At 35.0% G+C, this 27,340-nt stretch overlaps 1 protein-coding gene across 3 annotated transcripts in view; it reads right to left on the bottom strand.

The window, feature by feature from the left end:
• NBEA (neurobeachin) overlaps positions 1–27,340 on the bottom strand; it is a 682,324-nt gene that overhangs the window by 457,275 nt on the left and 197,709 nt on the right. For all 3 annotated transcript variants that reach the window (XM_059377712.1, XM_059377713.1, XM_059377714.1), the window contains exons 18-24: positions 16,612–16,720; positions 10,793–10,874; positions 9,795–9,918; positions 8,778–8,970; positions 5,802–6,818; positions 3,873–4,090; positions 241–394 (exon numbers count right to left, since the gene is read on the bottom strand). In XM_059377712.1, coding sequence (XP_059233695.1) covers positions 241–394; positions 3,873–4,090; positions 5,802–6,818; positions 8,778–8,970; positions 9,795–9,918; positions 10,793–10,874; positions 16,612–16,720 — 1,897 coding nt within the window. The remainder of the gene's footprint in view (positions 1–240; positions 395–3,872; positions 4,091–5,801; positions 6,819–8,777; positions 8,971–9,794; positions 9,919–10,792; positions 10,875–16,611; positions 16,721–27,340) is intronic.

Here is a 27,340-nt window from a genome sequence, read left to right as displayed (position 1 = left end):
TAGAAAATAAAGTAGGTCACTTATAGTTATGGCTCTTCTTCAAAAGTATTCATCAAATCACCAGAGAACTGTTTCCATAAACACACATAGCTGAAACCCAACACTGACAAAAAGAAACGGGGAGAAGTTGCCTTAGGTGAATATGTCTCCTTAAAATCTATCCATTTACGGCAGAAAACACGGACAGGCTCTAGCCAGGTAATTACAAAATACACCACTAGATGGAAGCAAAGTACTTACAGTTGGTGATGTAGCCGCAGAGAGCAAAGGTAAAATTCCTCCACAAGCAATAATGATGTTGTCTACCATTTGGGAAATGAGGTGAATTGTGTTATGTACAAAAATAATATTTTCATTGCTATTGACAAAATCCATTACAGACTTTGTGGAATGGCTAAAAGAGTAGAAAAACAAAACATAAATGAACATTTTCTTAGCTTAAGAAGTTAACTATAACATTTATAAAGTGAAAAATATTGAAGAGCTAGGCAAATTTAAAATGGAATTATTAGAAAAGAAAATAATTTACAATTGAGATAGCATATTACCCAAAACTTAACATTCATCCTTGCAGAGTTTCTTTGTGTCCAAATATATTAACTCATTAATGGGAGTTTCTGCTTTAAAAATAAGTGTGTTGACCAGACTTAGGTCAATGGATTTAAATTAGCTAAAGTTTATTTTCACAAAAGCTGGTTATTTTATGTTGAAATCAGTTTTCCTTATTTACCATCCTCAAGTAATCTAGAACAACTGGATAGTTAACCCCAAGTTTACCTTTCAGGGAGTTTCTGTTTATCACCAGATTGCAGCCCCACCTGAGACCAGCCATACTGAAAATAAGTACTGCTAGTCAGAGAAGTGACATATTTGGGAAATAAAAATAAATCAGTAAAAATTCAAGAACTTACTGAATAAAAAAATGAAAAAGATCTTAAAGGTCAGCAGTGCAGCTTTTCCATACAAAACATGCAACTTAGATACCCAGAAAAATACACTGCTTTAGTTTGATGTCTGTCAAGAATTTAAACTATTTTCTAATGGAAAAAAAGAGATTACTCCATGATCAATTGCTCTTTCTTGTTCAATTTTCTCAAATGTGGTCTATTTTCAAATTTTGAAGTTTCACTTTTTCCCCAACATCCCACAAACAGCTGTAGACGTGAAATGGTGTCCATGTGTCAAAGGGTTCGTCAAGGAAAGCTGCCAGTAGGTTTCTGTACTGATGCCAACAGCCAGTCCCGTCAACCAAAAGGTTCAGTTTTAGGAAAGACTGAAAAGAAAGCTCATCACCCTATTTTTATAGGAAATCAGTGGTATCTGGTATGCAGTGGCTACTCCAATGTTGGAAACAGGGCAAAGTGCTATAGGACTTAAAACACTGTGACAGATCCAGTCAAGAAGACAGTGAAACCAACTGAGGCCTCATTCACTCCAACGACTCAGCATTAGTTCACTAGGAGGGGTATGGCCACTTTCTTCTCCGTGTGTGTGAAGTCAAGTAATATTCACGGTATTTGCAATAAGAAAAAGGCCTTCCATTGCTCATGATGCATTGTACTGACAGCAAAAATAATCAGTCATTCTTCTTTTCATATACAGGATAGTGGCAAGATGAGAGAACATGCTTGTCTAAGGATGCTTGGTTTGGGTTTGGTTAAGGATAAATTCTCTGAAGACAAAGCATCAGCAACTGAATGGAATGGCAGATATCAGTTCATCTTTAGTGTAGCTGATACTCAATCTTCAGCATGATCAATTAAGTCAATTGATTCTCACTCCTTCCAATTGTAAACTATCATCTATGACATCTTAGGTGTCAAGATGTTTGCCCAATCCTAAAAACAAGTGCTATCTTTAAAAAAAAAATAATAATTAGGGGCACCTGGGTGGTTTAGTTCGTTAAGCATTTGCCTTCAGCTCAGGTTATGATCTCAGGGTCCTGGGATGGAGCCCTGCATCAGGCTCCCCGCTCAGTGGGGAGTCCGCTTTTCTCCTTCCCCCTCTGCCCCTCCCTGTACCTGACTGTGCACATGCTCTCTTTCTCTCTCAAATAAATAAAAATAAATGCTTTTAAAAACTTAAGTAAAGTTCTGTTTGGGGAATTTTATGAGAGCTCATGAAAGAGAACAGACACACATGGTATCTGTGTGCATGTTATGTTTCCATCTTATGTTAAAGGAAGGAAAGTGGACTAGCTCTCATTTGGGGACTACTAATATTGTTAATTAGTAAGTTATAGTATACATCTCCACTGATAATCATATTAATAGTAATGTATTTCATTGTATTCCAGTTTCTTTACTTAGTATCCCCAAGTAATTTAGCATATAACAGCACTAGCAATGGAAAGACCATTGTTTTTATCACATAAGTAGACTAAGGACAAACTAATAAAATTTACAAGTAAAAACATTCTATGGCAGACACTGATTGTTTTCGATAATAGTTATTCCTTCTTCCCTACTAACACAATCTAGATTTTCTTCTATTGTTGAGCTAGATCAGGTATAGGAAAGGTTGGTCTTTCTCTAGTTAGTAGGTTACTAACCAGTATTGCTCAATATAAACAAGTCACTATAACCTCATTTCCCCTTTGCTGGTGATTCCCCTTTGTTGGCACATGAGAGCTAACGGGGAGATTTCTTGAGGAGCTTCTTTTAGAAAAGAAGAAGAGGGGAAGTAAGGAGTGGGAAAGGGAAAAAGTAGAGGAGGAAAGAATAGAGAAGAAGGAAAAGAAAATGGGGAGAAGAAAAAAGAGGAGACAGAGGTGGAAGAGGGAGAGGGAAAAAAGGAAGAGGAAGAATGAAGAAAGGGATGAAGGAGGAAGAAGAAGAGCCCCTGCCTTCTAGTTTGGGCAAGTTTCCTATGTTGAACTGGTGCTGGAAGATGAATTAGCCACCTTGAAACTCAGAGGAAAATTAAGAGAAGGAGAGAAGTATCCTTCAGTCCAGAGAAGACCACGGTACTGACTGTTTAAGTCAATGACAGTGGAGTATTGTAACAGCTGTCAACTTCCTAATTTATGTGCATGCACATACAAATGATGTACTCTCGTAACTGCTTAATTTGTTGCATATTTGCTATTAGAAAATTAACAGAAAGTGAGGCAAGATAATGATTTAACTTACGCAGACTTTGTTTTCCTTAAATGATGTAGACTGTTTCTTTAAGTGATTATATATGAAGTGATACTAACTACTTTAAGGGTAAAGGCTCTAAAAATAGATGCCATAAGGTGATCTAGATTTTATTTTAACACTATATGTTATAATCTTATTGCCAAGAATATATTTAGTATATGGTACTAATTTTAACAGAAAAAGAATAAAAATGTGGAAACAGCTTGTAACAAAAACTGAACCTTTCTATTGTTATTGTTAAATCTTTTTTTAATGATTGTGTTTGTTTTTTTTTAAAGATTTTATTTATTTATTTGACAGAGATCACAAGTAGGCAGAAAGGCAGGCAGAGAGAGAGCTGGGGAAAACAGGCTCCCTGCTGAGCAGAGAGCCTGATGTGGGGGATCATGACATGAGCTGAAGGCAGAGGCTTTAACCCACTGAGCCACCCAGGTGCCCTGTTAAGTCTCTTTTATACAGAGAATAGGCAATACCAGATTTCAAACTTTTGCTTTTTAATTGTCTAAAGACTAAATTCTTGGATTCCTTTTGATACGAGCCCAAGGCCTTATAACCTTTGTGAAAATATTCATGTTTCTATATAAAATTTCAATGTTGGATTTTTAATAAATTCAATTTTTGAGATTATCCAGTGATATAATTCCCTTATGGATCAACTGATGTCACTAATTTAAAATATTCATTTTCTTAAGTGAAAGCTGCCTTATTTAATAAAAGAAATATTTCTACCTCCTCCAAACATGTACATCTGTTTCTAATGCAAATAGTAAGTCGGTGAGAAGTCGCTGATGCATTGGAGACCATTTAAACTCAGGAATACGGAACATTGTAGTGCGTGGGCCTGGGCTGAACTGGCGCCGCTGTTCCTCAGTCATAGGCATTCCTCGAAATCCTAAATCGACACGGAGATCTCTGTCCTGCTGTGTAATAGACCGGCCCTGAACAGCCTAGAGAAAGACAAGGTAAACTTTTGTAGACTGCGAAAGAAATGTCTCGTCTCAAAAAGAAAACAGCAAGTATAGTCAAGTGAGTGAGTGAATAAAGATTTGCATATTACTTTTGTAAGTTAATATATTTTACATATATTAGTCATCTGGTGAGTCCATGGACAGAAACCTTTTTAAGCCGAAGAGGCCACTTTGATTATTTTTATTTTGCTGTTTCAGAAATTAGGCAAGGCATTCAAAGACCTCAGTTCCAACACCAAGGTTCACATTGAAAACCAAGTCCTCTTTACTCCTATTTATGGAGTCTTCATATTAGACCACATTTCTTCCTTAGGAAAGAAAGCATATAACTCAAATTGAAATGTACTGGATATATGTCATCAACTAACTATAACTGGAAACACAAGATTAAAAAAAATATTACTTGAACCGATTTCAAGTTAATTCAAAGTCTATTTCATTCACAATACTTCAATTTAGAAAAACAATACATCTATTTGATAAGTCAGCAAACCAGAAAATGCCTACAAACTCTACATAAAAACCAGGCAAGCCTAGTGATTATCATGTTGAAAAACAATGCACCATGCTTTCCTTTCTTTAAAGTCTCTTAATGCAGTATTTTCATTCCCTTTCAGTTATCACTGTGGTACAACTGCCACAAAAAATGGAAAACAGCATTCAAAAAAAAATTTTAAATACCCTACCCATACACAGAAGATATTTTTTGTTTCTGTTTTTATTTTCCAAACACAGAATAAAATACTATCATTAGAGTACAAAGAAAGGTGTGGTTTACTCTTTATAATTCTAATGGAAACATGTTAATTTTGTCTTTGAGGACATTAAAGGTGAGTGGAAAACCTGGAAAACCACCAAAAAACAAATCATTAAGGGTTAAAGTATGTTTCAACTCTTAACGGTAAGGTAATTTAGTCTAGAAAATAAGGAAGTAGTCTTAAAACTCAGAGCTCCACAATTAAAATTCGTATCAGAAAACATCATCTATTTTTAGCTTTATTCTGGTGAGGCCAGAACTGCAGCACTAACATTTCCTCACTGCCAGATCTAAGAGTCTTTAGTTTTCTTATAACAGATTCCTAGCCATGTCGTTGTAAAGAAAATTCTCACTGCTAATAATGCAAATTTTCTCAGCCAATTACCTACCTCACAGGGTGGTTGTGAGGATTAAATCTGAAAACATACAGCAAGCACAGTGCCTGGAACATAGTAGGCATTTGCTAAATAACAGTTCCCTTTTCCCTTCCCCTTCATTTATCAGTTCAATCTGGGCTCCAAGTCCTCTTTTCAGAACAAGGTTGGGCCTGAAGCTTAAAAGGTTAAAATTAATCAAGTATTCAGAATGAAGATCTTGAATACAAAATGTGTAAATTTAGTCACAGAGTCATAAGTTATCAGAATAGGTAAAGCCCTAAAAGGTCATATTTTAATAGAGTACAACCTCTTGTACTGTATAAGGAAATGCAGGCCCAGAGAGTTTCAACCAAGTTACACAGACAAAACATGGCAGAGCTCGAAATACAATTCAGGTATCTTAAATGTCTCTACCGTACTATTTGACTCCATATATTACTACAATACCATAATTAAGTATAAACATGGTGTAACTGGTAAGAAATGACTCTTACTGCTATAATGTTAACTTGTTACCTGTTCGATGCATTTTTAGAACTCATGTAGAATAACTCACTTGCGTTGTAGCAGTGGTCTGGATTTTTCGAATTTCCTTTCCTGATTCCTTGCCATCGTCAGATCTCTCAGTGTCTGAAATTATACTTCCAGCATCAATATTTGGTACAATTTTGCTACCAGATGACTCAGTTTCCAGAGTTGTAGCAGTCATTTCAGCATACTCTAACCCTTTAGAGGAAGATGCTAAGTCTCTTTCAGAAATACTGCTCATTCCATCTGAAGTTGTATGGATTTTGAACTCTTTTTCTTCTATTATACTTGATGTACAGCTTAAATCTACACTACCAGTCATATGAGCAAGCAATCCAAGATCATCACTAACACCCAGATGTACTTGTGTATCCTGGATATTTGGAATAATGTGATTGCTAGAAAGTTCAGGAAGAAGTTTCTCCTCCTGTTTGGGTATTTTATCAAAGAGAAATGACGTACTACTATTAGGAAGTTCATCTTTCTCATCTGCTAATGTTATCAATGGACCATTATCCTTTTCTTCATTTTTTTTAATGATACCAACACTTCCATGTACATTGTTCTGGAGTTTTTCAACAGCAGCACTATACACATTATCCAGCAAGGATTCAACCTCCACAAGGGCACCATTTTCTCCACCGACTAAAGTCTCCGGTGATAAATCCATATCATCAAGTTTTACTTCTGTTGCTTCTACTTTCTCTGCTTTTATATCAACTAAAAGATCATGCACTTCCACGTGTACACCACTTCCTGGTCTATCTGAATTTCCAAGAATATCATCTGGCACTTTTGTTGACATGAGCAAGTCTCTAGTATCTGTGCTGACAGGGTAATCTGTCTCACTTTCTGGACTCTGGCTTTGCGAAAGATCTTCTATCTCTCGAATTTCCATTCCACCTTTTGCTCCTGTAGTCTGTGATGAAAGACCAGAGATGGTGCTCACATTCCCTTTTTTTCCCTTTTTAATGTTTTCCTCCTCTTGTCTCTGATATTCTTCATACATTTTAGCTAGGTATTCCTTATGTGCTTCATAAGTGACCTTAGGAATAAGTGAAAAAATTAAGGCATTTTATATACATACTGAGAAGAAAAAAAAAGTAGAAATAAAGTTATAATAGAAAAAGTATCAAAATTTTAATATTTCAAATGTAGTACATATTAGTTTTAAGATAAGTTCCATTAAGTAATTGGAAATATCATCAAAAATAGATATGACTTATTATATGACCTGTAAACTAGCAACATTAAACTTTTAAGTACAACAATCTTTTCTTCTAGATTAAGTCTTTAAATGTTACCTAACCAATGTTACTCTAACCTAGTATGTCAGTTGAACTCCTACATAATTGAGTTCAGCTGAAACAGAAAATCAGCTAATAATATATAATATCCAACGTACTATTGCTATATCAATTTTCAGCATCTATTACTCACATGTGTCTATCTCCAACAACTAAGATTTTTTTTAAATCACATATATATAAATATATACATTTTAAAATGTTAAAACATCACAATTTTATCTTTATATAAGCTACTTTAATTGGTTACTTTACATAGACTTGTTTAAAAATAATTACGATATATATTTTTTCACAAAAATGCAATGTTTTTTCTTAAAAAATACTACTTTAAACTTTGTTAATGTAATGATAAAAGGTGCCAATATATTGTAATACGTAAGTTTTAACAGAAATAAAAAAGCTCTTCTAAAATTGAAAACAATAGGGGTGCCTGGGCAGCTCAGTCTGCCTCCAGCCTCAGGTCATGATCCTGGACCCAAGAGCTCTAGCCCCTATGCAGGCTCCCTGCTCAGCAGGGAGTCTGCTTTCCCCTCTCCTCTGTCCCTACCCCTGTTCATGCTTGTGCACACATGCTCATTCTTTCTCTCTCTCGCTCACTCTCAAATAAGTAAGTTTTTAAAAACTTAAAAATAAAGAAAAAAAGTTCAAAATCTTTCCTTATAGGTACACATTATACTGACTTATATTTAAATGAGAATAGGATTTTAGTTTGAGAGGGATCTTCCTTTGGAGATTATCTTGAAACCAAACCCCCTTTACTTTACAAAAGAGGAAATCAAGTCCCAAAGTGGGGGCTGACAAACTATGACCCATGAACCAGATCTGCTTATTACCTGGTCAGTAAGTAAAGTTTTATGAGAACACAGCCATACTCAGTTTTCTACATACTGCTTATGGCTATTTTCACACCACACGTCAGAGTTAAATAGTTGCTTCAGAGGCTGTACAGCTCCCCAAACCTAAGATATTTACTATCTGTACATCTTAAAAACATTAAAAAAAATTTTTCTAATCCTTGCACAAAAGGACTAAATGCATTTTCTAAAGTCACAAAACTGAACTGTGGCATAGACTTAGAGTAAAAGCTAAACTTCTAACACCCATGCTTTTTCTATGGCTCCACACAATGAGAAATGTTATAGAATATAAAGTGCACATAATTGTTTATTGTAAGCCACTACTCTTTCTTACCAAGATCAGATAACGTTTAAAATATAGATATACAAATTCTTAGAATTAAAAAGAAAAGATAATGCCATTAAAAATACCATTAAGCTTAAATACTGAATTATGATTCACTTGGAAATAAAGGCAATTTTGACTACTTTTTAAAAGTCTTAAAACATATATTTCAGAGTATATTTCATGAAATATTCTTTTAAGAACCAATAGGTATGTTTTAGGTAAAAGAGCTACTGACTAAGACTCAAGCTATAAAATAAAGGTGGGGTAATTTGTGGGGTCTAAAATTCCTAATTCATAAACCTGGGGTTTCAGTTAAATTATCTACAAAACATTTCATGCTCTAACAGTTTATAAACGGAGAGAAAATAAAACCAAAAACAAGAAAGAAAGGTGAGATAAAGGAATGGGCCATGAGGTAAATTGTCCACCAGATGGCACCAGGAGAGTGTTTACAGACATTCAAACTGCGCTGAAACACAGATGATATAAAATACTGAATCTCTTGTTACCTTGGAATGGGCTATTGAGAGCGTATCCACCCAGACTCTCCAACCTCCCCATTCATATTTTATTGCATGGTACAACAGAATTCGGAAGATATTGTAGACCATCTCGGTAATCTTCTGTTCCTCAGAATTTTTAGGATTGATATAGCCAAGAGAAAACATCCAATCTTGCCATACTGAACACTGCAATAAGCATCTAGTGGGGAAAAAACTCATTAAAAACATCTAATTTATATTAGAATTTACTATTTTGAAATTTAGATAGTGAAAATATGATCTGACCTAGATAAAGTAAGGTGCACAGTCATTCTGCACATTCTATTTTCTATACCTGGAAAGATTTCCTCCCATTTTTCTACCTGGAAAAATCCAAATTATCATTTCAAATTGGTTTCCTAACACTCCCAGTCATATTTAGCTACTGTTTCTCTACTCCCCATCACATGTACCACTCACAATGCACTTAATACATTATATATTAATCACTGTTTTATTATCTTCCCCACTAACTTGTACCAAGACTATATACTAAGGTAACCTGTGCAGCACAGTGCTTTCTACATACTATTCAATAAGTATTCGTGAAATTAAAGACTTACGAAGCCACCATAGCCTTAGTTTGTACCCTAAGTCTTAGCTAACCAGCTCAAAAATGCATGACAACAATCAGTTATCAGACAAAAATTGAGAGAAGCATAGATGAATATGAGCAAATCCAACTTGATTACAATAGATAGGTATCACCAAAAGGAATGGTAAATTTGAAAAAAGGGTTTGTGAAAATGTATATTTACAGACACAATTAAAATATAATACCCACATAATCACATAAAAATATAATAATGAATACAAATATAATGAATTTTGATTATATCAAAGAAACATAAAATGCCTTTTCTGATAATTACAATTATTTAGCAATATGGGAAAAATTTGAAAACATTTTTTTAAAGAGACTAAAAATAAAGGGGAGAATATCATTACAGAACAAAGTTTTGTTATGGTATTGAAACTGCTTACCTTCTATTTTCACGGCTGTTACTGAAAAGTTTTATCATGTCAGATAAAAATAAACGACGAACTTCCATCAGTTCTGGACTTGGTGTGGAATTTTTTAACAGAGTTGCCACCACCTTAAGAATCACTGTGAATGAACAATAACAACAAAAAAAGAAGTCAAGATTTATAACTGCACCATAACTTCCCCTTAAAAAGTTTTACTCATTTTCAACTTAGCCTTATGATAAGTGAGTTATAAGTATCATGAACTATGGCAATCACCAGTTATGCAAAGTTTTGATTTAGTTTTCCGTGTTACCATGTTACTATTGCATTACAATAAAGAATGTTTGGCTAGCTTCAAAAAATAATAATTACAATAAAGAACATTTGGGTAGTATCAAAAAATAAGAAATAAGTTTTGGTGAGGGATGTGGAGAAAAGGGAACTCTCATGCACTGTTGATGAGAATGTAACTTGGTGCAGCCACTGTGAAACACAGTATGAAGGGTCCTCAAAAAATTAAAAATGGAATTATCTTATGATCCAATGATTCCACTACTGGCTACTGACCCAAAGAAGATGAAAACACTAATTCTAAAAGATGCATGTACCTCTATTCACTACAATATTATTTATAATAGCCAAGATATGGAACCAATCTAAATGCCCATCAGCAGACAAAAAAGATGTATATACACACAATAGAATATTAGTCATTAAAAAGAATGAGATCTTGCCTTTCAACAACATGGATGGACTTACAGGGTACTATGCTAAGTGAAAAATGCCAAGTACCATATGATTTCAATTACGTGTGGAATCTAAAAAAACAACAAACAGAAATGGATTCATAAATATACAAAACAAACTGGTGGTTGTCAGTTGAGAGGAGGATAGGGAGATGGGCAAATGAGAGGTGAAGGGAATTAAGCTGCAGACTTCCAGTTACAAAATAAGTCACAGGGATGAAAAGTACAACATAGGAAATATAAGAAAAAAAAATGCTGTTTGCTCACTTGGATTCTGAATTTTCACTGTAGAATCTGGCTCTGGATGTGGTTTGTGTACAACTTGAGTACATACTTGCTCTGTCAAAATCTGAAAGATGAAGAATTTGAATTTCATTGAGAAAATAATTTAAAATCATTATTTCAAAGTATACAAAGAATCTGCAAGAAATGTTAATTCTGTCAAAATCAAATGAAATCTTCTTCTAAAGTGTCTTCTAGTCATTCCACATCTTCTAAACTCTTTAACTCTTTAGTTTCCAAATTCTGTTTATTATGGATAAAGACAAAAAAGAACCAATATCTACAATAGGAAGGATTAATTATGAAATCCAAAATTTATTCTGTTTGAAATACCTTCACAGTGTACTTCCTTAATATACTTAAACTATGAGTTGTAAACATTTGACTCTTTATGTTATCATTAATTTAAAAAAACTTAGAAAATAAGTAAATTAAAAAGTAAATTAAAAAAATAATGTATGAGCCTGGATCCTAACATCAAAATGAAGTGTGGGAGGGGAAAAATCTTTACTAAAAATGGCTTTACTAAAAGTGGCTCATTGCCACTTACCCATGAATTTTTCTTTAAACTTTTTGAAAAAACAAAATGACAAAAAGTTGACCAAATCAAAAATAAAATTCTAAAACATTTTTTAAATTTTTCCACTAAAATGCATTCTCTATAAGTGCTGCATTCTTATACATCTTTTTTACTATTATGTTCCTAGCAATCAGCAAAGTGCCTGACACAGTGCCAGTACTCAAACATTTATGAAATTTAAGCATGGATAACTGAAATATATATATATATACACACACATATATATATGTGTGTGTATATATATATAATGAATATGTGACTCTTCGCTGTATTTTAGGCTTTATCTTGTACATACCTCTATTCCTGCATATATAAAAAAATCTAATGGGACTATACTTAATAAAGATGTAATTTTATATTAGTGATTTAATTTCCTGTTTAACTTAACATATTACGTCTGAATGAAACTTTTGGTTCACCCCAAGGCAAGGTAAAATAATCTGTGCATAAACCATAAAAATTAGTTGAGAGCCTAGTTGTACCTAACTATTTTGTAAAAGTTGGGGCTGCAGAAAAGTAAATGAGCCAGATATGATCCCATCTGATTAGAAAAAGACCATAACAACAGTGGCATTTTTCTGACCTTTCCGCTCAGACTTGAGAAAAAAGAAGAAAAGGAAGAAGATAAGAAACTGACTTATTACATATCAGGGATGTCTATCAAAAAAGTATTGACTTGAAATAAAAACTAACCTATTACTAAAATGATAAATATAGACCACAAGGCAATATAGACCACAAGGCACTCTCATGAAACACTTTGTTGTTAATACCAAAGTGGGCCTAAGAATTTTCTCAACAGAGCACTACAGACATGCACTACTAATTAGATTGAACTGACACATGGGACAGAAATTTCTTTGAAAACCCAAAGAATCTGAAAATGCCAAAGAACATTCAGTGGTTGGTATATGCTTACAAGGTTTTCCCATTGATCTGCCCAAAAAAAGCACTGGTGGGGACCTACAGCTGAGCAGAAAAAATCCCTAAAATTCTGGTTATAAATAGATAAAAAATAACTGTAGACAAGCTTGGAAAAGACTAGGCCATACTCTTCCATGATAGAGAATAGTCAAAACTTCCTCACCCCAAAAAGATGAAACCTCATTATACAGAAAACAAAACTTATCTCAAGGAATCTACAGTTTTACATTTTCCTTTCTTTTTTTAAAAAAAAATTTTTTTAAAGATTATTTATTTATTTATTTGACAGAGAGAGATGACAACCAGGCAGAGAGGCAGGCAGAGAGAGAGAGGAGGAAGCAGGCTCCCTGCTGAGCAGAGAGCCCGATGCGGGGCTCGATCCCAGGACCGTGGGATCATGACCTGAGCCGAAGGCAGCGGCTTAACCCACTGAGCCACTCAGGCACCCCTAACATTTTCCTTTTTAAGTTCCTATTTGATCTTCTAAAGATGAGGGTAATTGTCTTGCCTATCTAATATAAAACTGCTAGGAAGATCAAATAAGTAAGGCTCTACATGTGAAAAGTATTTTGAATACTACCACATATTCACATAAGAGCTTTTTTAAATTACCAAAACATATTTAGAAACTCAATCTAGCATGTATTTAAAAGAGCCCTTTATGTGTCCACACTCTGCTATATGTTTGGAATGAGAATCGTAGTTGCTACGTAGGACTGTATTTCAAGAATCAATTAATTAATACTCCAGAGAAAGGCAAAAATGTATGCTCCTGTTAAATAATAAAACATGATAGACTGTCATTAAGAACCTATGTGAGTTTTTAAAAGGGAGAGGGAAATAATGAGATATAGATAAGAAGATATAAATAAACATTTTAATGAAAGGATATGACTAAAAGATGGGCCACGGAGGTTTGACCGGTATTGATTAGAGATATACATAGGAAGTAACCCCAGCCCCTAAAAAAACAAAATAGTACAAAATAGACAGAGCCACATATGGACATGAAATCCCTCAAAGCACATCTCAATTCACATTAGCCACAATTTAAGTGTTACACAACCATCTTTACATCTTTTATACAGTGTTGTCTGTTATATACTGCCAAAAGGTATAACTCACTTTGTCCTTTAATATTGTCACTTATTCTACTATAGGTATTATCAAATGTAGAATTTTAAAGTCCACAGTGACACTGAACTTGTCTTAATGACCTTCTAAAAACTTTGCAAAATCCTCACATTCTAAAATATCATTATCAAAACCATGGGTTTGACATAGTTCTCTATTATTTCTGTACTTGATTTTATGTTTTTCTATTGTTGGAGTGATCCGTATTTTGACACATTGTTTGGGGTTAAGGTCATTTCCCCAAACCAAGACAGAAAATGAAAGTAAAAAGAGCTTTCAAACTGAAGATTATCAACCAAATGCTTCTTGCCGGGGTGCAAGTCCTGGCTGATGCTCACAAGGGGAATCAAACTCATTTCAGGCTGTAGGTTTTGAGGCTGAGTATTCTTTTTATAGTTAAATTTCACTTACTATGTTAATGAATGAAGTTCAAACCTATCACAAGTGTTAATTTTCTGCAACCAGAGGCCACCGTCCAAAACGGTGCAGTCTAACTTTGTGATCTAGAATTAGTCATCCACTATCCTGTCTGATAACACATTTTGGTTTGTTAGTAGTAGTAAAGTTTATGTTGAAGACCCTTTCCACTTTTTAATGGGATCAACATTGCTACCCAATCATATCAAAATCATCTTTCTTTGTTATTTTTTGTATACTTATGTTAATTTTTCTTTCTGGAGTATCATAATTTAGTCCATCTTTCAAATTAACCATGATTATTTTTCTACTTTAAAAGTATATATTGCCAAATTGGTCAGAGACCTTGTAAGTCAGTTCCTTCACCTGCATCACCTAACAACCAGTATCAGGAGATCCAAACTTATCAGAATTTCTCCAACAACTAAGACATGGAATTAGCAGCAGTTTGGCTTTGTATAATATCATTAGAGACTAAAATCTGGACACTAAGAGAGTGCACATGAGTATAGATGGTAGGTAAAAATGCTGCTGCACTTGCTGTTGAGCCACTTTCAGCAAGACTAATAGAAATACGTGTGTACACACACACACACACACACACACACACACAGGACATTTTACTTAAGGTTAAGAGTACATAATGTTTTCAATTCGACATATCATATTGTTATGCTACATTCCTATTAATATAAGTTTTCACTGACTATAAAGACTTTCTGCTCTATTGATACTAATTGGTCAAAACAAGCAGAGGATCAAAAATGTAGACAAAAAATGATTTAAAAAACATGTACACGAATCATTAACCAAGGGATTTGTCTAAGAAAACCAAGATAGAAACACAGATACAGCTCTAATCTGATACTGTAGCAAGGTTTTGATTCAGAGGACTTTAATGTTGCCCACTGAAGGTAGACACTGTCGTTTTTGGCCTCATAGTATGAACTGTGTCTATTTTATGACAATTTACTAGTGGTGAGACAGAGAAAATTATTTACCCTGTGGTTCTCAATTTGTCTGTTAAAAAGGCAAGAAAAACAACCCAGTTTCAGAGGGTTGTGTAGGGATCTGAGATGATGTATATAAAGTATTTATACCAGAGTGACTGTCACAGGAAATATACCCCTCAAAACAGTTACTGTCATTAGGGAAATATATCAGAATCAAGATGCTTTGCATAGGGTAGGCATTTCTATTCAGTTCTGTAGGCCAAATATTGGAGCAATACTAAAAAACTATTATTACTCACAAAAGCTGGGTTCTAGAGGATGAGAGTTTATAAATCATGTAATCAGAGGAATAACAGACATAGAGTTACAATATTAAGCTTAGAAATCAGTAGCCAAAAGAGTTTTTTAATTTATCTAAAAGGCAGCCACTCTTAAATTCACTGATAATAATAGAAAACAGAAAAAAGGTGAAATAAAAGTAAAGCAATGTGGCAGATCTGGGGTCAAAATATTACTCTGGATATCATCTGTTTTTGTAAACAGATACAGTGCAGTTTTATTGGACAGCACGCTCATTTGGTTCATATTGTCTATGGCTGCTTCTGAGCACCAACTGCAGAGATGAGTAGTTCCACAGACACCACATAGCCTGCTGTTACAGACTGCAAGTTTGTATCCCCCCCAAATTCCTCTGTTGAAATCTAATCTCTGGTGTGATGGTATTAAAAGATGTGGGGCCTTTTAGGAGGTGTGTAGGGCCACAGAGCCCTTATTAGGAAACCTAAGAACTCCCCTGACACTTCTGCTATGTGAGGACTTAGTGAAAAGATGGTTTGTGAACCATGAAGTGAGTCCTCACCAGACACCAAATCTGCCACCGCCTTGCTAACTGGACCTGTTAGCCTCAGAACTGTGAGACAGAAACTTCTGTTGTCTATAAGCCACCCAGTGTATAGTATTCTGTTATAACCAAGACAAACTAAGACTACCACAAAGCCTAAAATATCTATTATCTGGCCCTTTACCAGAAAAGGTCACTGTCCCCACCTATGATAAACATTTGGCTTTCTGTATTTCATAGAAAATACTGAGCTCAAGTTATATGGCCATATCTTAGAAAAGGTGAGAAAAGGATTTCTGAATTGAAATGATGAGATCTATAGCTTCCTTCCAGATAGTGCTTTTTACAAATCATTTTTACCTACAGTGTAACCCACTATCAACTCAAGGTTAATATTGGTAATTGCAAAGGAGAGAGAGATGAAAAGAATCAGCAGCGGGCAAGGGAGAGAACTAACATGTAATACATAATGGGTGTGATTCATGTGAGAAAAGATCTGCACAAAGTCAATCATCAGCCAACTCACACTCAAAGAAAAGTCCTTGGACCAACACAAAAATATTGGCAAATAAATGTGCATGAATATGTTTTAAAATAAAAATTTTAAATGTTAAGTATGTGTTCATTTAAAAAAAAAAGTTACTGGCTTTTTGATTAACCGACCAACAATGTGATCCCAATTACATAGAAGGTTTCCACTAAATACATTTTATATTTTCTTTTCAAATATTTTATTTATTTATTTGAAAGAGAGATCACAAGTAGGCAGAGCATCAGGCGGTGGGGTGGGGGGGAGCAGGCTCCCTACCGAGCAGACAGCCCAATGCGGGCTTGATCCCAGGATCCTGAGATCATGACCTTAGCCGAAGGCAGAGGCTTAACACACTGAGCCACCCAGGTGCCCCTCCAATAAAAACATTTTAAATTATCATCACACATTTTTTTAAAATTTTACCTCATAAAGTGTGTTGTATGTGGTGACAGTCACAGTGTTTGTATGCAACATCAGCCTTTCTCCAAGAAGAGTGAAAAGACTATGAGTATGCATAATTTCCACTTTTCTCCTGGAGAAAAAGGGGGAAAAAAACACAAAAAAACTATGAAATACATTGGATTTTCTAATCACATGACTTTGGGATAAAAGTACTATCCATTAAGTAGATATAGAATCATACAGGTAATTATTTTTAGTAACTTCCATCTACCAAAAACAAACCATTTTATACCACAGCTATCTTGTAAAGTTATAAAAATACTATTTAGACACTTCTTAAATAAAATGTAAAATATTCAAATTATAAATTATACAAATGTTGACAGCTATTATTTTCAGATTTCTTATTAACCATTTATGAGTTATTTTTATTAGGTTAAAACTACTGGTTTCCCCTAACAGAGACCAAAGAATTTTTAAATCCTTTCCGTCTAAATATAAAGTCTATAAAATAATCTGTGATAAGTTTTAATATCAAGAATTTAAAATTAAAGCTAAAAATGAGTACTGCAGTTTGATGTTGGGATTACACAGCAAAGTAATTCAACAGAAGTAAAGGGGACTCATCATTGCTTGTATTTGTGGCCTGCCATTGGATTTAAAACCAAACAAAGAGAAAAAACACCAAAAAACTTTCTTAGTTACTTACTGTTGGTTCATTTAACTGTCTCCCCCCTATCTCCGACCCCCACTAAATCCATAAATAGGATAGAAGGCTCTACTAGAGGCTTTCTGCAACACTTGGCTCTAGTTCAGGGAATTGCTATATGCCTCTCATTTGTATTACTGTCACAGAATCCAAGATCTGATCTTCTTGGCTCTCAACCCGAGATATTTCATTTATTACCTTGATTTTTCTATTGTTCCCTGTTCAGATCTGGCAACTACGACATAAGCTGCCTAGTATTCACCAATTCTTATTCCTTTCTTCCTGAGTCCAAAATTGTACTATTAATTTCAGCCTCTCTTACAGCCAGGTGTGACCATTTAACTGAGCTTTAGCCAATGGAATATGAACAGAAAAGTCATGAACCATTTTCAGGCCTGGTCAATAGAATAGCACTCATGCATGCCTTCCATGCTCTTTCCCCAAGGCAGAAACACAGGAGTCACATGATGAAGACAGCGAGGCACAAGATGGAAGCAGTAGCCTGGGTCTCTAAATTACAGCTTGCAAGAAAATTGCCTGCTAAGTAATACTCATTTAGATTTTCAGTGAACAAGAAAGAAACTACTAGTGTGATAAGTAACTAACATTTCATTGTTCGTCTGTTAGAGCAGCCATTGTTACCTTAATTAATACAGAAAGAAGATAATCAACCATATATCTGGATATGACTCACCTGGAAATCCCCTCTTCTAAGATCAGTCTCCAAGCTCCACGCTGCACAACAAAAGACACAAGGCAGCTGTCTCCCCTCACCTAATCCTCCTCAGTTCAGGAAGGGAAACAGCAAAATAACCTAAACCCAAAGCTTAGGCATTTGTCTTGTGGCTGTGTTTGCAAAACACTTAATAAGTAAGATTTAAAAAGTCAACTGGTCATAAAAAAAATAAACCAGGACTAATGAATACTATAGGATTATAGAGGGGAAGGTTTTATTTCTCTTCTAATTCAAGCTACACCCAAGGCAAGGAGAACTGAAACTTTCATTTGCTCCTAATCCAGAAAGGAAAAAAAAAAAAAAAAAAAAAAAGCCAAAGAGTGTTCTTTAATATATCTCTCTGATACATGAAGCTGGTAAAAGTTACCCAAATTAGGCTATGTGGGATAGCCTAATTAAGAATTTACAGTAATGTCTTACCTGCACCAGGACAGTGTCAGTTACTAAAGAAATCCATGCCCTCCGGATTATCTCCCACAGCGTAAATGTTTACAGAACAGCTATATTCTAGGCCTTGCAGGGTGGGGGTGGGGGTGGGGAGACCTGAAGAATGCTCTGCATATACCAGAGAAGAGATGGGTCAGCTTCCTCCTGCAGTTTGCTTTAAAACGATGTTTACCAGTAAATTTTGCTGCACGGCAGTCAAAAGATAGCAAAAAATGCCATCCATTATCTTGGACAGAGTGTAGGTGTGCTATCACATGATTTTGTTTCCCACAGAATCCCTATGCATTCAGCTCTGAAAAGTTCAATAGGGCATATATGAGAGAAACTAACATCCTGACCCTACTTAACTTTAAGACCTAAACAGACTTCAGGCCTATTTATCCACCTCTGAATTTTATGCAATTTCTGTCCACTTAGATTAAGAATGAAATCTTTTTTTTAAAAAAAGATTTTATTTACTTCTTTGACAGAGAGAGATCACAAGTAGGCAGAGAGAGAGAGAGAGAGAAAGAGAGACGCAGAATCCCTGCTGAGCAGAGAGCCCGATGCGGAACTCGATTCCAGGACCCTGAGATCCCATGACCTGAGCCAAAGGCAGAGGCTTAATGCACTGAGCCACCCAGGCACCCTGAAGTCTTCTTCTTTTTTTCTTTCTTTCTTTCTTTTTTTTTTTTTTAAACAAAGGGTAAACTTTTAATCTCATACAAATTACACATTTATTAGTTTACTGAACATTCCAATGAATATAGACTCCAATTTTCCTCTTCCCAAAACAAACTAGCTTTTCTTCTGGATGGTCAAAAAATATTTCTTGTAACAAACTCAGACCATATGTTGGAGGAAGAAAAAATAAAAGAGACCCATAACTCCATAACACAGAGAAAATTATTATGAAGTATCAGTTTAGGTTCTGCTAGATGAATTATTATGTATATAAATATAGATGACAAATACAGATGGTATCAATGCAATGAAAATAATTCTATATAAGGTAATATATAGCTCTTTTTTCCTTTAAATCCAGAATATATGCTATCTTGAATATTCAGTTCTTAAATATAATAAGTACACAGCATAATATATGCACTCATTACTGTTGGCACATATGGTATTTCCAATTTCTTTCTACCATCAACAGAATTTTGCCCTTGTAGGTAAATCTTTGAGCATATCCATGACTATTTCCTTAGAACAAATTCTTGTAACTGGAATGATGGGTGTTAAAAGCTTTTATATTTAATTTTATGAGACTTTGCAATTTATGACCTCCAAAAATATGTACATTCATACTTCCACCATCAAAACGTAAACACAATTTACCAGCAGCTCCACTCACCAACGTAAACATAAAATTCATATTTTGTAAGTATATAATTTAGTGGTTTTTGGAAAACTTTACAGAGTAATGCAGTCATCATCAATTTCCAGTTTTGAATATTTTCATTACCCTAAAAAGTTCCCTTGTGCCTATTTGTGGTCACCCCACTCCCATCACTACCCCAATGTACTCATTAATCTGTATCCTGGATATTTCATATAAATGTAATCATTTAATATGTAGTCTTCTACATCAGGCCTCTTTCATTTACCATAATAATGATTTTTAGGACTCATTAATGTAATAGTATGCATCAGCAGTTTGTTTCCTTTTAATTGTGCACTAGTGTTTCATTTTATGGACATATGATACCTCATCCATTCACCAAACCATGGAATTTTAGATTATTTCCAGTTTTGAACTATCATGGATAATGGTATTAAGAACATCCTTGCACAGTTACAAGTGTGAACATATGGTGTCATTTCTCTTGAGTAGATACCCAAGCATGGAAATGCTAGGGTATGCAGTAAGTGTTACATTTTTTAAGAAATTTGAAAATTCTTCTGGAACATGGCTGGAGTATTTTACATTTCTATCAACAATGCATGGGAATTCAGGAAGTTGTTACATGTTCTGGTTTTATGTTATATACTGTGGTTTTATTCAAATCAAGCCATTATCTGTTTTTCTTTGTGATTCTTTTTTGACCTAGGGGGTTCTTAGAAATGTGTTGTTTATTTTCCAAATATCAAGCAATTTATTAACTCTCTTTCTGCAATTGATTCCTAATTTAATTTTGTTGTGGTCCAAGAAAATATTTTGTTTGATCTCAATTCTTTTAAATTTATTGAAACTTATCTTATGTTTTATAGTCCAGTACATAATCCATTTATGCTAGAAAACAATTTGCCAGCTTCATGTGGACTATTCTATGAATGTCAATAAATTGTTTAATTATGATCTTGAACAGAGAGGGAAGAACAGGCTTTCATTAATTATTAGTTATTGAAAGGGAATGCTTCTAATATTTTACTACTAAATAGGACTATGGTAATTTTCCAGTAGATATACCTTTTCAGGTTAAAGAAATCATCTGTTCCTGATTTCCCAAGAATTCTTATTAGGTACTGAATTTTACCCAAATTTTCTGTATCTATTAGTATAACTATATAGCTATTCTTTAATGTGTTTTCTAAAGAGATCATATTAAAGGATATTCTGATAGTAAGCTATCCTTACCTTCATCATAAAAATAAACCTGGAGGCAAACAATCTTTCTTTTTTTTAATATAAATATTTATGGCTAGGGATGCCACAGTGGCCCAGTCAAGTGTCCAACTCTTGATTTCAGCTCAGGTCATGATCTCAAGGTTTTGAGATGGAGCCCTACATCAGACTCCGAACTCAGCAGGGTCTACTTGAGGGTCTCCCTCCCTCTCCCCTGCTCCTCCCCTTGCTGGTGTGTGTGCTCTTTCTCTTTAAAAACAAAACAAAACAAAAAAATTAATAAATAAATACAATACAATAATATTTATGGCTATAAGTTACCTCCACTATCACTTAGGCCAACTCTCAGAAGTGTAAATGTACAAAATTTTCAAAATTTTTAATTCTAAGCATTTCATAATGTGTACAATAATTTCTTGTTATGAATTATTTAAAATATGTACATTTCCATTGTCTTACCTTGATTTTTATCGTTGATTTCTTGCATAATTGCACTATGGGTGAGAAGTCATCTTTATGACAATTTAAGTTTTTATGACTTCAAGTGACAATTTTTACAGTGTTATGTGTGTTTGAAAAGAATGTGTATGTGAATCGAGCCAGTGGATTTTTTGTTCAAATTTATACTGTGAAGTTATTTTGGAATTGCTCTTTTAAAAAAAAGAATATGTTAAAATTTCTAAACCATTTTGATTTCTATTTCAAATTTAGTCAATTTTGCTTTCTATACCTCCTCTATGCTGTTATGTACAAATGCATTTGAAATTGTTTTCTCTTCCTGGTGAATTGTACCTTTTTCCTTACATGGTACTGCTCTTTAGCCTCATCAACTTTTTTGTGTTAAAGCTTATGTAATTTTACTTAAATACTGATCTAGCAATTTTTATCATTTAGCTTTAAAAACAAATAACACTTTTATATTGTTAAAAATAATAACATATAAAGATATAGAAAAGTTTCACATCCAACTCATACCATCATTCACAGTCTCCACTCCCAACATACATGTAAACATTTTTCCGTTTCTTATTTCCCTCTGTTTATCCACCACTCATACTCTTAAATGGATTTTATAAGGGCAGTTTTAGGTATACAGCAAAATTGAGCAGAAAGTAGAAAGAGTTCCCATATATTCCCTACTCCATATATGTCATATACTCGTGGTTTCCTCTAACTACCAACATTCACCCACAGAGTGGTACATTTCTTATAACTATCACCTTGATTCAACCCCCAGTTTTATTGAGCTACGATTAACATACATGCTTAAGTTTTAAGTAGTTCAAGGTGTACAACATAATGATTTGATATAGGTATAAATTGCAAAACGATTACCATTATAAGGTGAGTTAACATCCCTCACCTACACAGGCACAAAATATTTTTCCTGCAGGGTACCTGGGTGGCTCAGTAGGTTAAGCCTCTGCCTTCGGCTCAGGTCATGATCTCAGGGTCCTGGGATTGAGCCCCGCATGGGGCTCTGCTCGGCGGGAGCCTGCTTCCCCCTCTCTCTGCCTAACTCTCTGCCTACTTGTGATCTCTTTCTCTCTCTCTCTCTCAAATAAATAAACAAAATCTTAAAAAAAAATTTTTTTTTTCCTGTGATGAGAACTTCAAAGATCTAATCTCTCAGCAACACTCAAATATATAACAGTTAACTACAGTCACCATGCTATACATTATATCCCTAAAACTTATCTGTCTTATAACTCCAAGTTTGTGCCTTTTGAGTACATTCAACCATTCCCCATATTCCCTGCTTCCACCTCAATGCTCTGTTTCTATGAGATTGGTTTCTCTAGTTTCTATACATGAGATCATACAGTATTTGTTTTTCTCTGATGTATTTCTCTCAACGGAATGCCCTCAGGATCCACCCATGTTGTTGAAAAGGGCAGAATTTACTCCCTTTTATGGTTGAACAACATTCCATTACATATATATGTTAATATATATGCATAACAACCTATGTGTCCATCAACAGATGAATGAGAAAAAAAAATATGGATATATAGGTTGTTTCCATGTCTTGGCTCTTTGTAAATAATGTTGAAATGAACACAGGGGTACATATCTCTTTGAGATAATGCTTTTGCTTACTTTGGATATCTACCCAAAAGAATGCCTGGATCACAGGACAGTTCTATTTTTAATTTTGTGAGGACACCCCATATTGTTTTCCATAGTGGCTGTAACTAATTTATATTCATACCAACAGTACACAAAAGTTCTTTTCTTTCCATAACCTTAGCAACATTTGTTATCTCTTGCATTTTTGATGATAGCCATCTGAAAGGTGTGAGGTGATATCTATCTACTGTGGTTTAGATTTGCATTTTCTTGATGATTAGTGATGCTAAGCACCTTTTCGTTCACCAATTGGTCATTTGTATGTCTTCTTTGGAACTTCAGATCTTCTCCCCATGACTTTTAAATCAAATTGTTTATTTTCAAATGATTTGCATGAATTTTTAAAATCTTCTGTGTATTAACCCTTCATCAGATACATAACTGCAAATACTTTTTTTTCCTTCTGTAGGCTGATTTTTCATTTATTGATCATTTTCTTTGCTGTACAGAAGCCTTTTAATTTGCTGTAGTCTTGATTATTTATTTTTGCTTTTGTTGCTTTGCTTTGGGTGTCAAATCCAAAAACTCATCGCTAAGACCAATGTCTAGGAGCTTACTGCTATGCTTTCTTCTAAGAGTGTTGTAGTTTCAAGTCTTAAATCCCTTTCGAACTGACTTTTGCATATAATGTAAAACAGGAGTCCAATTTCATTCTTTTGCTTTTGGCTATCCAGTTTCGCCGACATTTATTGAAGAGACTGTCCTTTTCCCATCGTAGATTCTCAGCTCCTTTGTCATAAATTGAGCACATATATGCAGGTTTATTTCTGGATTCTCTACTCTGTTCCCTTAACCTACATCTGTTTTTAAGCCAGAATCATACTGTTTGATTATTATAGCTTTGCAATAGTTTCTTTTTCCACCTTTGCTCATTTGTTTGGTCTCTTAAATTCCACATGAGTGAAATCATATATGTCTTTCTCCAACTGACTTACATTGCTTAGCATAACACTGTCTAGTATATCCAGGTCACTGCAAACGGCAAGATTTTACTCTTTTCATGGCTGAATAATATTCCGTTGTATATACGTACGTGTGTGTGTGTGTGTGTGTGTATACATATACATACCACATCTTCTTTGTCCATTTTTCCGTTGATGGAAACTTGAGCCTTTCTCAGTCAATCTTACTCCAGTCCCAGTGAGGCAGGCCTCTCCCTCAGAAGACCAGCACAAGTGTCTGCCCACAATATATCTCCCAACGTGTGAGTTCTGTGAGCCTCAGCTCTGGTGGAGTTGGTGTCAGGTCTCATTTTACAATCAAATCAGAGCACAACTAGTAAAAATTCACCACATTCTGGCCAGAGACCAAACACTGCCCACAGCAAACAAGGAGGAAAGCCTCTGCAGATTACTAGCCTAAAGAACAGAGCAGCCAAGACACAACAATGGAGAGCAAGTAGCACACACCAGAGATATTCCCTAAAGCACCAGGACCTGGACATTACATGACCTCTTCTTCATAAGAGGGTATGCTTTGGGTATCTTGAGGTCTTTTGAGGTTGCACATAAATTTTAGGACTATTTGTTGTATTTCTGTGAAAAGATGCCATTGGGATTTTGATAAGGGCTGCACTGAATCTATAGATTGCTTTGGATAATATGGACATTTAACAATATCAGTTCTTCCAATATGTGTTCATAGAATAATATCTTATTTCTTAATTCTTTCATCGATGTTTTACAGCTTTCAGTTTATAGATCTTTTATCTCCCTGGTTAAATTTATTCCTGGGCATTTTATTCTATGAAAACTTTCATTCATTTTTTTTTCATCTCTTAACCTCTTAACCTCCTATCTTTACTCTGTCATCTTTATTCTTGATGCTACATTCTGTGTAATTTCTTCATTTTGAGTTTCCAGCTCACCATTCTTGTCTTTTTTTATTTTATTTTATTTTTTTTTAAGTAGGCTAAACATTTGGCATGGAGCCCAACATGTAGCCCGAACTCAAGATCCTGAGATCAAGAGTCAGGCACCCAACCAAAGGAGCCACTCCGTATCCCACCAATTCTTATGTTTTATCTAATCTGTTTAATATGACTATGGAATTGTTAATTTTACTTACTGCCTTTTCATTTCCATAAGTTATTTTTGATTACTTTTTAAAGCTGCATGGTTTAATATTATCTTGCTTCTTTTTTTTTAATTTTATTTATTTATTTGACAGAGAGAGATGACAAGCAGGCAGAGAGGCAGGCAGAGAGAGAGGAGGAAGCAGGCTCCCTGCTGAGCAGAGAGCCTGATGTGGGCCTCGATCCCAGGACCCTGAGATCATGAACTGAGCCAAAGACAAGCGGCTTAACCCACTGAGCCACCCAGGCGCCCCTATTATCTTGCTTCTTAAGAACAATTTCTTCTATTGTGCTTTTCATTTTTAGCACATAAGAATTTACCTACTTTTGTGTGCTCAGCTATATGTCTGAAAGGATTTTTGTATTACTTTACCTAAAATTTAGAAATTTTTAGGTAAAATTTATAAATTGTTTAAGGATATCCTGTTAAACCCATTATTTTTCTCCTCCAAGAATTCTTATTTACATTTTGTTTCTTATTGCCTATGTCGTTATCTTTTCTTTCACCTTATATTGTTGGACCATGCTTTGGGAACTTCCAGTCCACTAATTTGGTTAAACTGGAAAATAAATCACGAGCTAACAAGGCAGATTATCAATTTTGGTGCTCTACTTGAATCTCAATTGCTTTTTCTAAAAATAAAATTCAATGGTTCCACCACAGCCGGCACCACTAGTTCTCTTTCAATGAATACACAGTTTGATGTTTCTCTTATCTTCTGTCTCTGGCTATTAGCCTTTAATGAGTTGTTATATTTCACTTTTACACAGTTGAGGTCAGATGTCACTGCTGTGAATTTACATGATGGAATCCTTGCAGGTGGTGTAACGCAGAAGACCTTTTAAATATACTAATCTTTAGTACGAAACTTAGCTTGCTGTAACTCCTAGGCCACCATCATGGCACTCCTGTATTCCCATACTTCCACAAGTTCAAGGACATTCTATCCTGACAGGTTTGGAGGGAAGAGCAGAGAAGAAGAATCATTCCATCATTTCAGGTAACTTTTCGCCTTCTGGTGGTAACCCACATAGAAGTCAATGTTAACATTACTCAGAGGGAGGGAGGTGCAGAGGAGAGAGAATAAGAGGCAGAGAACTTTTAGAGCAAAGCGATCCCTCAAGATTTGCTGCTTCTTAGTCTTTTCCTTAGGCTTCTAACATAGTTCTTCACCTGCTTGGCATTTCCATGGGAGAAAAAACCTGGCACCAGTTATCTTATTATCTCTATTCCTACTCCAGATACACACAAGAGCTAACATTCGCCTGAAGAAAGCCAAATAGCTTAGAGTTGAGAATAGATGGAAAGGAAACGTTTTTCCAACTCTCATACTCCCAGAACCTATATCACTACTTTTTGATAACAGATAACTGGTTTTGCCAGGAAAAACTGGACTAGTTCAACCAGTCCAAAAAGAACCAAACCATTAGGTTAAACAATGGTCAATGTATAACAAGCCAACATCATAGAGAGTAAGTTGATCTATTTACAGTGTGAACAATGAAGAATTCACTCAGAAGTTACAGGGTTTGAAGTTAAGATATCAAAAAAATATACTTGGTTGAGAACCAGTGAACATTCAATAACAACTGTTTTAAAATTTCCTCCGCAAGATGGCAGAGGAGTAGGAGACCCAAATTTTGTCTGATCCCAAGAATTCATCTAGATACTTATCAAACCATTCTGAACACCTAAAAGAAAAAAATAGCAGCAATTCTATGAACAGAGAAGTGACCACTGTCTGGAAAGTAGGACATGTGGAGAAGTGAATCTGAGGTGATATATGGGAAGATAGACCACTATGGGAAGGAGCCTCCATCAGCTGGCTACCAGGAAGTGATGGAGCAACAGAACACAAAATCAGAACTTTGAGAAGTCTGCTCTGCTGAGGGATGTTACTCCAGTGGCTTGGAAGACTCAGTGGGATAGTGTGGTCTCAGGACCCTCAGCATTACAGAAAAACCAGGGGTACCTGAATGTGGCAGAGCCCCCAAGTATCCGAGCAGGAAAGCCAGCTGCAAAGATGGAGCCAAGGAGTGGGTTCACAGCTCACGAATACCATAAACCATGATCCACAGCCCAGTTGGGCCGCACTCTTCAAGCAA

This window comes from Mustela nigripes, chromosome 15 (genome assembly GCF_022355385.1).
Source record: "Mustela nigripes isolate SB6536 chromosome 15, MUSNIG.SB6536, whole genome shotgun sequence".
In the NCBI taxonomy this organism is placed as follows: Eukaryota; Metazoa; Chordata; class Mammalia; order Carnivora; family Mustelidae; genus Mustela; species Mustela nigripes.
Note: the sequence above shows the minus strand (reverse complement) of the source record. Positions and strands in the feature narration are given on the sequence as shown.